General features: G+C 51.0%; 1 protein-coding gene and 1 pseudogene across 1 annotated transcript; both read left to right on the forward strand.

Annotated features, from left to right (window-relative positions):
• Positions 1-476: 476 nt before the first annotated feature.
• LOC120695916 lies at positions 477-2008 on the forward strand (annotated as a pseudogene).
• Positions 2009-2279: 271 nt separating this feature from the next.
• Positions 2280-4342, forward strand: LOC120666916 (protein LURP-one-related 15-like). Its single transcript, XM_039946910.1, has 3 exons — positions 2280-2683; positions 3633-3860; positions 3966-4342. The coding sequence occupies exons 1-3, from the start codon at positions 2408-2410 to the stop codon at positions 4104-4106; spliced, it is 645 nt and encodes a 214-aa protein (XP_039802844.1). The 5' UTR covers positions 2280-2407; the 3' UTR covers positions 4107-4342.
• Positions 4343-12377: the final 8035 nt, after the last annotated feature.

Below are 12377 nucleotides of genomic sequence, written 5' to 3' on the forward strand. Positions count from 1 at the left end.
ACCGTAAGTCCTCATAGCTGGTAAAGGAGATTTACGTAGAAAAGTTGCAGCTAGATAGTAACAGTGATACACGATATTCCTTGGCATTACTGAACAAAGTTCCACTAATACAATCTAATAAATTGACCTCTCATAAAAATAACATAGCTACACCGACATCTGGGCACCACCACCTTGGCACCTATTCGCAAAGTTAGTAGTAGTGCTGCTGCTGCCTATGCTGTCATGAGCCGGCAAGTCGTCTCACGGTTATAAACTAAGCATAGGTGAAAACACCCCCATTGATTATTAGAAACACGGATTTGACTAAGAGTTAACCTATTTGGTTGATCCAGCAACAGAACATGAACATGGTTCCTTTTTATACCGCAGGCCACACGAAAGTTCCGTACCGCGTGCTCGAGCGTGTAGTTCTATCTTGTCTATAAATTGAGATCCTCCAGACACCAACCGCGCAACGGCCAGCTGAAGCTGCCACCTCTGCTGCTACTGCTAGGTCACAGCGAGAGTGTGTGCACTGCAAGCTGCTGCACAGGGCAGGGCACCAAGGCGATTGAGCATTCGATCGAGCTAGCAGCGATCGATCCCAATGGCGGCGCCCTACGACGGAGCTCCGCCGCCCCAGGCGCCGGCGGCGGCCCCGGTGGCGGTGGTGTCCCCGCAGTTCTGCGCGCCGTACGCGGTGCCGCTGACGGTGGTGAAGAAGGCCATCAGCCTCTCCGGCGGGGACTTCGTCGTCACCGACGCCAACGGCGCCGAGATGCTCCGGGTCAAGGGCGCCGTCTTCAGCATCCACGACCGCCGCGTCCTCCGCGACGCCGCCGGCCAGCCCCTCGTCTCCATGCGGGAGAAGGTAATGACAAGCACACGGATCGGTCGCCGGCTCGCCGCCGTTGATGGTTTTCTTTCTCTCATTTGTGGGCTCGTCTATCAGCTCGTGTTCATCAGTATAGGATCGATCGTTGACTTCGTCATCTTCTAGTCTGAATTCTCTGACAAAAAATACTGTCAGACATAACATGGTGCAATACTAATATTACAAATGGTAGTTTGAATTAATTTGGAATACAAAACAAGTCAATAAGATGTTAGTTGTTGAATGTGGACAGCTTGAAAAGGTTATTTAAATTCTATTGTCAACCCATCCAGTTTCCACCCATTTTACATCTCAAACACTACTTTTTAGCGGGTGTATCAAAACAAAAACTTCTGAATTCCAGTACACATAAGGAAGACTGTCAGCATTCAATTTCTTCAGTAAGCAGAGTGTGGATACGGTACATGCCAAGTTCAGCAGCATCACCTAATTAATCAGCAACGTTTTGCATTTTGTTATGCCAGGTATTTAGCATGCACAACAGATGGGAAGTTTTCAGGGGGGGACAGCACCAACGCAAGCGATCTGCTCTTCACAGTGAAGAAAGCTTCAGTGTTCCAGCTGAAGACAGAAGTGGATGTCTTCCTGGCCGGGAACACCGCGCAGCAAGCCTCCGACTTCAAGATCAGGGGCAGCTACTTCGAGAGATCATGCGGCTTCTACCTCGGCAACTCCGACACCATGATCGCTCAAGTGAGTGCAAAAATTAAATTTTTGCTCGGTTGACTTGTAATCTTCTCTGTACATATGGAACTTTGCAAATATTCAGCGATTTTGTTTGGCGTTTGGCCGTGATGCAGATCAACCGCAAGTACACGGCCTCGAACGTGGTGCTCGGGAAGGACACCTTCGTTGTCACCGTGTTCCCCCATGTCGACTACGTGTTCATCGCGGCTCTTGTTGTGATCCTTGATGAGATTCATAGGGAGCGATTCGACTGACGGTCGACCGCACCGATCGCAAGCTTTCATCGAGTTCGATCAAGCAACCAATGGCCTTGATGCTGATATTGTCAGTTCGTCACAACGTTCTCTTGTTACCAGTGTTTCGTGTTTCATTGTTGCATGTACGATTGTGTCACGGAGATCAATTGTCGAACACTTGAACTGTGTTAACAATGGGTGTGTGATTCTTGTGGGGTGCCATGCAATTAATGTTCTTAATTATTTTCCTCCAAAATACTCTTACCATTTTAATCAAATTGTTTTTTTTTTCAAAAAAAAAACGACGGCGTACTACCATTTTCATACAGAATTGTTCTTTTACTTTTTAGAAAACAAATAAATATCACCATTTTAATACAAATTAAATTGTAATGCTAAACCCAAAAATATCTGAGCATCAATTCGATGGGCCCCACAGACGCCGCCGCGCTTCCTTTGCTATCTCCACCACCTTTTGTCGGCGGCGTAGGCAAGATAGCCCGCGGACTCCGACAAGTCAACACGCGCAAGCCAGCTGCTCTGCTCACCGGCGCCGAGCGAATCCACCGCCGCAGGAGAGGAGCGCGCGCGCGGCGACCTCGATCCGATGGCGGCGCCCTACGGAGCCCCTCCTCCTCCTTCGGCCCCGGCGGCCGCGGCGGTGACGGCCCCGGTGGCGGTGGTGTCCCCGCAGTTCTGCGCGCCGTACGTGGTGCCGCTGACGGTGACCAAGAAGGCCATCAGCCTCTCCGACGGCGACTTCACCGTCACCGACGCCAACGGCGCCGTCGTGCTGCGGGTCAAGGGCGCCATCTTCAGCGTGCGCCACCGCCGCGTGCTGCTCGACGCCGCCGGCCAGCCCATCCTCTCCATGCAGGAGAAGGTAATGAATATTAATTGTATACGCGGATCGGCCATCCGTTTCTTTGTCTCTTTCTTTCGATTGGCTTGATCTGAGTTCAGAAGGATCGATTTTTGACTGCTATAAAGAATCAAAGATCCAAGAAACCATAACAAAGAAAAAGGAAACATCACTCGATACATTCTCTGTTTTTTCCCCTTGTTTGTTCTTCAAAGCTTCTCGCTATGACTCGAGGGTCGATTTGGAGAGAGAGGATATGAGCAGATAGGATCGATTTGAGCAAAAGAAAAAAAGGTTGTGCTTCGAACCCTGATAGAGAAATAGTATATTCCACTGTTTGATTAGTATAGAAGTATTAAAAAAATGCACTGTGAGGTTTCAGTCTGGAATGAGGGAGTCAAATTAAGGTGACCTGCAATTTTTTAACGGAATCAGTTTTACTATAATCTGAGCGTCAATTCCTGGTATGAAAACGCGTTCTGCATCGTCTACCCTGCCTCAGGTTGACCACAGGGTATTCCGTAACGATGGCAATAACTTGCAATCTCTGCCACAACCTTTCTGATTGAAAAGAAAATTTTACGATTCGTTGGACTTCAGGCTTGGGATGCTTCCACAACTGAGCTTTCTGACGTCCTTTGAGACGTCCTTCCTTCACATAGCAAAAGTGGAATGATGAAAGTTAGACAGCTCAATTTATGTTTCGTGATAAAAAGATCTCATCAATTTCTGAACTTTACTGTAAAAGCAACCTATTTTAACCGTTTGTACTAACTTGTACTGTAACAAACGGGGTCTCGTCCAAAGATTTGCAGGACTTCACTCTGTTACAAACACATCAAACTTCCATGCATTTTTTTCTTCTTCCAAATAGATTCTCCTTCCATTGCAGTAATTTTTATTTAGGAGGCGCTATTTCAGCAGGCCGATCGTACCATTCCATCCTCTTCTCACCCTTGTGCATCATCAGGTATTTAGCATGCACCACAGATGGGAAGTGTTCAGAGGGGACAGCACGAGCTCGAGCGACCTGCTCTTCACGGCCAAGAAATCCTCCATCATCCAGCTGAGGACGGAGCTGGACGTCTTCCTGGCCTCGAACAGCGCAGAGCAGGCCTGCGACTTCAAGATCAAGGGCAGCTACTTCGAGAGGTCCTGCGCCTTCTACCTCGGCAGCTCCAACACCATGATTGCTCAGGTGAGTACAAAAGAAGATCTGTTCTGTGCTCTGATCATGTTTTGGAGTCTACCAAATGTCTAGCTGATGATGATGTGCTTGCCGTTTGGCGATCGATCGATGCAGATGAACCGGAAGTTCACCGTCTCGAATGTGCTGCTGGGGAAGGACACGTTCGGCGTCACCGTGTTCCCGCACGTCGACTACGTGTTCGTCGCGGCGCTCGTGGTGATCCTGGATGAGATTCACAGGGAGCGATCCGACTGATGATGAGCAGGCCAACTCCATCGAGTTGGACACAAAAGTTGCTGTTGCGACCGGTACAGGGTTTAGAAATTATATATATTCCAGCAAGGATCAACTACTGTTTGATGGTTTGTTCATATTTATTTCGTACTGAATTATTATGCCGACGTTCGATTATGTGTAATACTTTTTTAGAACAATTATTATTATGTGTACTATTAATATTAATATTATTGATGACTTGTGTGGCTCTCGCTCGAAGCCTCTCGTTCCCTGCGACTTCGAGACGATTCTCGCTCCCACTGTCGGATTCGCCGCCTATCCTCGCTACAGGCGCCGTTCGGCTTTGAGAGTCGCAAATCCGGTGGCTGGTGTATTCTCCTCTTCTACTAGAGTATTTCTAGATAGGTTAGGATTAGTGTCTTCTCTTGCTCCGGCTGGCCGTGGCGCTGTTGTCGTTATCGTCGCCGTCGTCTCCGCCATGCTCATTGCCGGCGACTTGGGTAGGGATGGCAACGGGTACGAAATATCCGCGTATCCGCGGATAGCAAACCCGACAGGCGCGGATACGGGTTTGAGTTTGTGCCCGCGGGCACGGGCGCGGGTACAACTCTAAACCCAACGGATATCTTCTAACATGTTTGAAAAATTGATATCCGAATTCACAAACCCGCAAATAATGACTCTTGTGATGTATTATATATGAGACTAGTTCATTTATTTGCTAAGATTTATTTGTTTCCTTAAATAAATAGTTTTGATATGTTGCTTGTTGGATTATATATAGTTTATTAGTGTTGAGATATAGAGGTGCATTTATTGGTATATATTAATATTTACATGCTATTAAAATGTGCTTGTGTGCTTGATTTTCTAAAACTTGCGGGTATACGGGCATGCCCGCGGGTTTGCGGGTATCCGCAGATAGCGCGTACAGGTACTGTTTCCTACCCGTTGCGGGTTGCGGGCGCAGATTTGGGCATGCGGGTACGGGTTTACGAAGTTGATATCTGCATGGATTTTACCCATTGCCATCTATAGACTTGGGAGCTAAGGTGAGTCAAAATAATCTAGTACCCTGCTTGCTATCGTCTCCGGCCACCATCGGTCTGGTCGTGAGCGTCTGTGCATCTTCCTGCTATGCCATGGCCGTGTCGCGCGCTACTGGTCCAGTTGCTCCCTATGCGTAGCCTGTGGTGCCTGGCAGGGGTTCTTTTGTCCCTCCTCTATCTTCGTCGGCGAAGCTCGTCTTCTCAGCGTCGATCTTGCGAGGTTTGTGTACCAACAAGAGGTGAAATCGGGTTGGTTATCAGCGCCCGCCTGTTTGGGTGGTTCAGTTCCCCTTTGAGGTTCTTCATTGTTCCGACAAGATGGAGCCTCTGACAGTCCTTGAGGCGTCGGATCGGAGTTCCTGTTGCCTAGCGATGTGATGGTCAATGGCCATCTTTTCCGACCGAATCGTTCAACGTCAACAAAGCATGTCAGTTTCGATATGCTGCTCAAAACGGCGTCAAAAAACTACGTTCCTTCGCCAGAGAGGAAGTCGGCTTCAAGTTGCGGGCTCCGGCTGCCGGCAGCATGGACGACCGGGAGGTGCTTTCAAGGATGAGATTTTATTTCATTTTATTTCAGGGATGACTTTGTAAGTTTTCAGCTGTAACCATCAAAATATGAATGAAATATAAACCCGTTTTTTCAAAAAATGATTCTCACTTTGGCACTGATATTTTCCCTTCATTTTTCTTTTGAGATTTTTCTAAAAGAGTTTATTTATGTTTAGAGCCATATGGAAAGCAACAACTCATATAGCAAACGCGGCGAGCAAGAGTGCCCAGAGAAAATAATCGAGTGCTGCCCGGGCAGAGAGAAGGCCAGCCGGCGACTTCACTGTTGCCGACGTCCGACGGCTTAGTGACCAGCTAGCGTCCACCACACCTGATGTTTGAGGAAGGAAAGGTTGTATGCGATCGAGATTATTGGATCGTTGATTGTGGAAAGACGTACCGTCATCCGTGTGGTGATGTTTCAACTTCTTCTGTGGTTCGCACATTATTTGCCACTGTCTCCGCGTGTGCGTACGAGTCTTGACTATATAGATTTCTCCGCTTTGCCGGGCGGGGCCGTATCCCGCGTCGTAGGATTATAGTTGCGAATTTTAGTTGAGGCATTTAGTGGTTTTTTAAACAACGTTGTTAAGATAAATCTGTCGCTTCATTATTTCCGCATAGGTGCCGCGGTCTGCAGCCCTCTGTTGCACTTGATAATTGGTATATATTTTGGGCATTCTATTATCATAACACTATTTTTTTAGTAGTATATTAATTTGGGTATTGAAATGGAGCTATGGCTTTTCCTGCCGTATTTATTGTGGTGAAAGAAGGGTAAAATAATTTATTAGGGAAGGCGGAGCACAATTAGTCGGAAATTTAATGTATTTGGCAATTAATATGTGTTATTTTTTTTAAAAAAATATTGGTTATATTAAAATATGACGCGTTATTGTGTAGATAGCATGAGAGATCACAGAAGAATGATGGTACAATATTATTATTTTTAGCAAAACAAGATGTTATGTTGAATGAATTACGAAAATGATTTGAATTTACAAAACCTTGTTATATAGTAAAGTTGAAATCCTAGGCAACTTTTCTATTGATCATTTTTTGATTTGAAGATGTTTTAGTGTCCAAATTGTAGGTACAAAACGAGTCGTATGTAAGCGTTTGTGCAAATGAATTGAGAAAGCATTTTGAATTTTGAAATTTACTCTATAATAAAGTTGTAGTTTTTACTCTCGATTAAATTCTATGCTGAGCAACTTTTGATTCTAACGTGTTTTGGTGTTCAAATTGCATGCATAATGTTGCTCGTGTAGGAGAACGGATGGAACAGGTTGTGGTTTGATTTAATTAAAATTTGAGAATTTTTTCAAAAATTCTAAGAGAGGATCAGGACGGAGGGTTGATTTTACGAACTTAAGGTTTTTTTTTTGCAAATTTCCTTGAACCTGGACTGTTGGACTTTGGATTGATTTTGAGAAAAGTTGGGGCTTTTTCGCAAAATTTCCTGAGAGAGGTGGCCGGGCTGCAGTTTGATTATTTCTCAAAGTCCGAGGATGTTTTTGCAAAATGGCCGAGAAAACGCACAATCCAGACCATCCGCCTGGCCAATCTGACGACTGAAAATTGCCCGCGACGTGATCACACTGGTTGGCTCCTTTTGGTGCGTGAATCATATATAGAGATTGCGTGACCGCACTGTCCATAGTGACTCTAGGCTGTTCATCTCGCTCACATTATATGATTTTCTCACATACTCATGATTCCCCCCAGGGGCGGATCCAACGTGGGGGCAGGGGGGCTAGAGCCCCCTACCCCCATGGATCCAATGGAGCCCCCCAAAGCTCCCCCAAGAATTTTCAACCATGAATGAAGCCAAGAATTTTCAACCATGAATGAAGAGGAGGAAGAAGAAAAAGGAGGAGGAAGAAGAAAAAATGAGGAGGAAAGAAAAAGAAGGGAAAATTAGCCCCCTAGATTGAGATTCTAGATCCGCTACTGCCCCCACACACACGCTCAATTGTTGACTTACGAGCATAGAAAAGGAGAAACAGAACCAGCGTGGAGGCTGGGGGCTTACGCGCCCCCCCTAACCCAGGAACTCCATGAAAAGAAGAGAAAAGGAGGAGGGAGAAGAAGAGGAAAGAAGGAAGACCAAAGAAGAAAATGAGGGATGAAGGAAGGAGTAGTGTGATCCGCCATTGATCACAAGTGCACGTGGGAACATCTTTTCCGACGTTGGACATATGGTGGTGAATATTAAGGCTGTCCGCACTCGTCATAATCCAAATTTACTTTTTTAAAAAAATATTCTATTTTGATCATCGAGATTCTATACTTTTTTCGCACCCATCTATTCTCTATATCTCATCTCTGTACCAACTACCAGTCACAGACCCACCTATCAGAATTTTTACCCCCAACCGACACCTTCTCTCCCCCTCCAGCTGCTTCTTCCCCGCGGCGGCCCCTTCCTGCTCCCTCGAGCCCCGGCCTCCTCGCTACCCCCGCCGGCGAGCCACCCGCCGCGCCGCCCTTCCGTGCTCCCACCAGCGGCGCACTCCTCTCTCCTCTCGCGCCGCCCCCTTCCTGTTTCCAGCGCCGGCGGCGGCCATGCCCTCCCGGCTCCTCCCGCCCCGCCGTGTTCCTCCGGGCCGCCCCTTCACTCGCCGGCCAGGGCAAGCGCGCGGGACGGCGGCCTGCTCGTGGGGCGGCGGCAAGCGAGTGGCGCGGCCGCGCCGAGCGCGTGTCGCAGCAATTCGGCGAACGCGCGCGACGGCGGTCGGCGGCAGCACTCCAGCCGGCGGCCATCCCCCTCCCCGGCGGCTATCCGTCCCCAGCAGCGCCCCAGCTTGGATCCGGCGGCAGCTTGGGCGGGCGAGCTCCGCACCGCCATGGGCGGCCGAGCTCCGTGCCGCCGCGGCCTGCCTCGCCTCCCTCCCCCTCCTCCTTCCTCGAGCCCCGGCGGGCGGCGAGCTTGGCTCGGCTCCAGTGCGCCCGCCCCGCACCTCCACGGGGAGCTGGCGGCACGGCGTGGGGGGGGGGGGGGGGCGAAGCGGCGCCCGGGGCAGTGGGCGTGCACGGAGACGGGGCGGGGCGGGCGCGACACAAGCTACAAGCAGGGTGGGGGTGCGCGCGGCGGCCGCGGCCTCGGCTCCCTCGGCTCGCGCCGGCCGCGGCGGCCTCGTGGGACGGCGGCGTGGCAGCGCGGTCCTCCTCCGGCTACGGCATGCCCGGGCGAGTCCACAGCGGCGGCGGCACCGTTGGCCCCCTCTTCCCTGCCGCGCCCCTCCTTCCTCCCCCTTCCTAGCTGGCGGGGAGGGCGCCGCACGGCGTCCATGCGGCTAGCGGCTCTGGCTCCTCGGCTGGCTCCGCCGCGGCCGGTTGGAGGAGCAGGGGCGAGCTCGCTGGGGCGGAGGTGGCCGGCGGACGACGCGGGCTTGCGGCGGCGGCGGACGGGCTGCTGGCACCCCATCAAGCTCCTCCTCCCTCCTTCTCCATTCTCCTCCGGCGGCGGCGAGCCACGCGGCCATGGTGCGCTCTCCCCTGCTCCATCCCATTGTTGAACTAATCCCGTGCACGATCATGCATTGCATTGTTTAGTTACCTGTTTTAGTGATGCATATTTGTGTTCCACAATTAGATAGCTGCATGTGTGGTGTTCCGCCAGAACCGTGCTGCGTTCACGGTGCGGCGAGAGTGGTCACCGCCATGTCGTGCATGAAGAGCGTTCCCGCGCGTTAGGCGGGCGCGTCGCAGCGCGAGCGCGCGTGGCGGGGTGATCGTGGGTCACAGACCGTGTAAGCACCGAGAATAAATAGTAAAGAGCATAACCGAAAAGGCTGCAACGTTTGGCAGCGCCACTCTCTCGTGTTCTGTTGAGATCCACAAAGTTCGCGCGTGAGAGACCGAGTGCAACGTCGTGCGTTCCTGAGCGCGTCGTGTTCGTTGCCGATCGCCACCGAGCTGCATCACCGGCAGCCGGCGGCAACAATTGGCATCAGAGCCGTTAGTGTATGTTCTATAGCGGTTCCGTCAGTCCACCGAGGGAGCCAGCTAAGAAGAAGTACATCATCCCCAAGAGAAGGCAGCCGGAGAAGAAGATGGGCGACGACGACGCATCGTCAAGTGCTGGGAAGACCGCCGTCCCGGTTGGGTCGCTCATGTGGCCGATGCTCGATCGGTCTAATTACTCCGAGTGGGCTATGTTGATGCAGTGCAATCTCGAGGCGATGGAGGTTTGGGACGTCGTCGAGCAGGGCGGCAAGGGAGTGAAGCGCGCCCATGATCGTCTGGCTATGAGCGCACTCCTGCGTTCGGTGCCGAAGGAGATGTGGACGACGTTGGGGGCGAAGAAGACGGTGAAGGAGGCGTGGGATGCAGTCAAGAGCATGCGGCAGGGTGCAGATCGTGTCAAAGAATCACATGCACAGAAGCTGCTGCAAGAATTCGAGAACATTCCGTTCAAGAATGGCGAGCTCATTGACGAGTTCGGCCTGCGAATCAACTCGCTGGCTGAGAAGCTGCGTGGTCTCGGCGAGGTCGTGGGCGAAACGCGCGTCGTCAAGAAAATCCTCCGTGTCCTCCCGAAGCAGTACAACCAAATCGCCGTGTCGATCGAGACGTTGCTGAACATCAACACTCTGACGGTGGAAGAATTGGTGGGGCGTCTGCGCGCCGCTGAAGATCGTCTCGACGTCGACACTGTCGCCGAGAAGATAGAGAAGCTGTACCTGTCCGAGGATCAGTGGCTCGCCAAGTACCGCCACCGCCTCACTCCGGAGGGATCCTCATCCGGGAGTGGAGGAGATCGACAAGGCGGGTTCTCCCCGGCCAAGCCGAAGAACACGTCGCAAGGTGACAAGAAGGAGCCCGTCGTCAAACTGACATCGGAGGGCACACCGCGACGCAAGGGAAGGTGCCGTAACTGTGGAATCTACGGGCACTAGAAGCAGGACTGCAAGCGTCCCAGGAAGGAGCGGCGTGTGGAGGCACATCATGTGCGGGCTGACGAGGAACAGCCGGCGCTCATGCTCGCCACGGTCGACACGGTGCGCACTGTCGCGCCATTGCGCGAGGCTGAACCAGTTGGGGTGCACGTTCCACATCATGTGGTGCATCTCAACGAGGAGGAGGTGTTTCCAGCGGATCGCGATGACGACACGTGGGTGCTCGACACGGGTGCGAGCAATCACATGACGGGGTGCCGTGCGGTGCTCGCGTCACTGGACACATCTGTGGGAGGTACAGTCCGTTTTGGTGATGGATCATTGGTCGAGATCAAGGGCATGGGATCGGTGCTGCTCCAGACCAGGAACAAGGGTCACAAGGTACTCACATCTGTCTATTTCATACCCAAGTTGAAAAGTAATATAGTTAGCCTTGGTCAATTAGAGGAGGGAGGCTGTAAAATTGTGATAGAGAATGGTTTCTGCAATCTGTATGATGTTGATCGGTGTCTACTAGCTAGAGCACCTAGGGCCAAGAACCGTCTCTATTTGTTGAAGATGCAGCTTGCCACTCCTGTTTGTCTGGTGGCAATGAAGGAAGACAAGGCATGGCTATGGCATGGGAGGTATGGCCATCTGAATTTCAGAGCATTGCGTGACCTTGGGTCCAAGAATATGGTGGAGGGCATGCCAGTAATTGACCGAGTTGAGGAATTCTGTGATGGTTGTGCATTGGGAAAACAGCATCGTCATGCATTTCCAAAGGTAGCAAACTATCGAGGTGAGAAGCCACTCGACTTGGTGCATACTGATCTGTGTGGTCAGATCCGGCCAAGCACACCTGGAGGCAAGAATTATTTTCTGCTTGTGGTGGATGATTTCAGTCGGTACATGTGGCTGGAGCTCCTGGTGACAAAAGCTGAGGCATTCAAGTGTTTCAAGCGAGTGAAGACATTGGCAGAAGTAGAGAGTGGGTGCAGACTTCGGGCGTTTCGTTCTGACAGAGGTGGTGAGTTCAACTCAATTCAGTTTACTGAGTTCTGCAATGAGCAAGGCCTGAAGCACTTTACCACCGCTCCCTACTCACCACAGCAAAATGGTGTTGTGGAACGGCGTAACCAAACCATAGTTGAGATGGCCAGATGTATGCTCAAGAGCAAGAAAATGCCGAGTGAGTTCTGGGGAGAAGCAGTTCACACAGCAGTGTACCTATTGAATAGAGCTCCTACCAGAAGTCTCGAAGGGAAGACACCTTATGAAGCTTGGAACAAGAAGAAACCGAGTGTAGGTCATTTGAGAACATTTGGTTGCGTGGCCCATGTCAAGAAAACAGGACCAGGAGTGACTAAGCTGTCTGACAGATCCACACCAATGGTATTTGTTGGTTATGAAACAGGTACAAAGGGTTATCGGGTTTATGATCCGGTGACTAAGAAACTGCAAGTGTCACGCGATGTGGTGTTTGAAGAACATCGTGGATGGAGCTGGGGTGAGAAAAACCAAGACAGAAGCACTGAAATAGGAGTGGAAGTGGAGTTCTACTCTATTGCCGGACGAACAATAGTGTCTGACAGTGTGCAAGCTGATTCAGTGGATACAGCTGGGCAGTCAGCAGAAGCACCGGGATTTTCAGTGATGGATCCAGGGTCTCCCACTCAGAACAATGGCTCAGGCAGTCCATGGACATTTAATGAGCAGAACACGCAGTCACCAGAGCCGTCGACACCACCTGTAACTCTGAATGCACCGAATGTGCAGTTTGCAACACCTCCAACTGAAGGAGC

Source organism: Panicum virgatum, chromosome 2K, assembly GCF_016808335.1.
Source record: "Panicum virgatum strain AP13 chromosome 2K, P.virgatum_v5, whole genome shotgun sequence".
Classification (NCBI taxonomy): Eukaryota; Viridiplantae; Streptophyta; class Magnoliopsida; order Poales; family Poaceae; genus Panicum; species Panicum virgatum.

Excerpts from the sequence above, each read along its gene's own strand:
- LOC120666916 (XM_039946910.1), top strand. The coding sequence starts at position 2,408 with ATGGCGGCGCCCTACGGAGCCCCTCCTCCTCCTTCGGCCCCGGCGGCC. Across the intron at positions 2,684-3,632 it reads TCCTCTCCATGCAGGAGAAG|GTATTTAGCATGCACCACAG; the intron begins GTAATGAATATT and ends GTGCATCATCAG. Across the intron at positions 3,861-3,965 it reads CCAACACCATGATTGCTCAG|ATGAACCGGAAGTTCACCGT; the intron begins GTGAGTACAAAA and ends CGATCGATGCAG.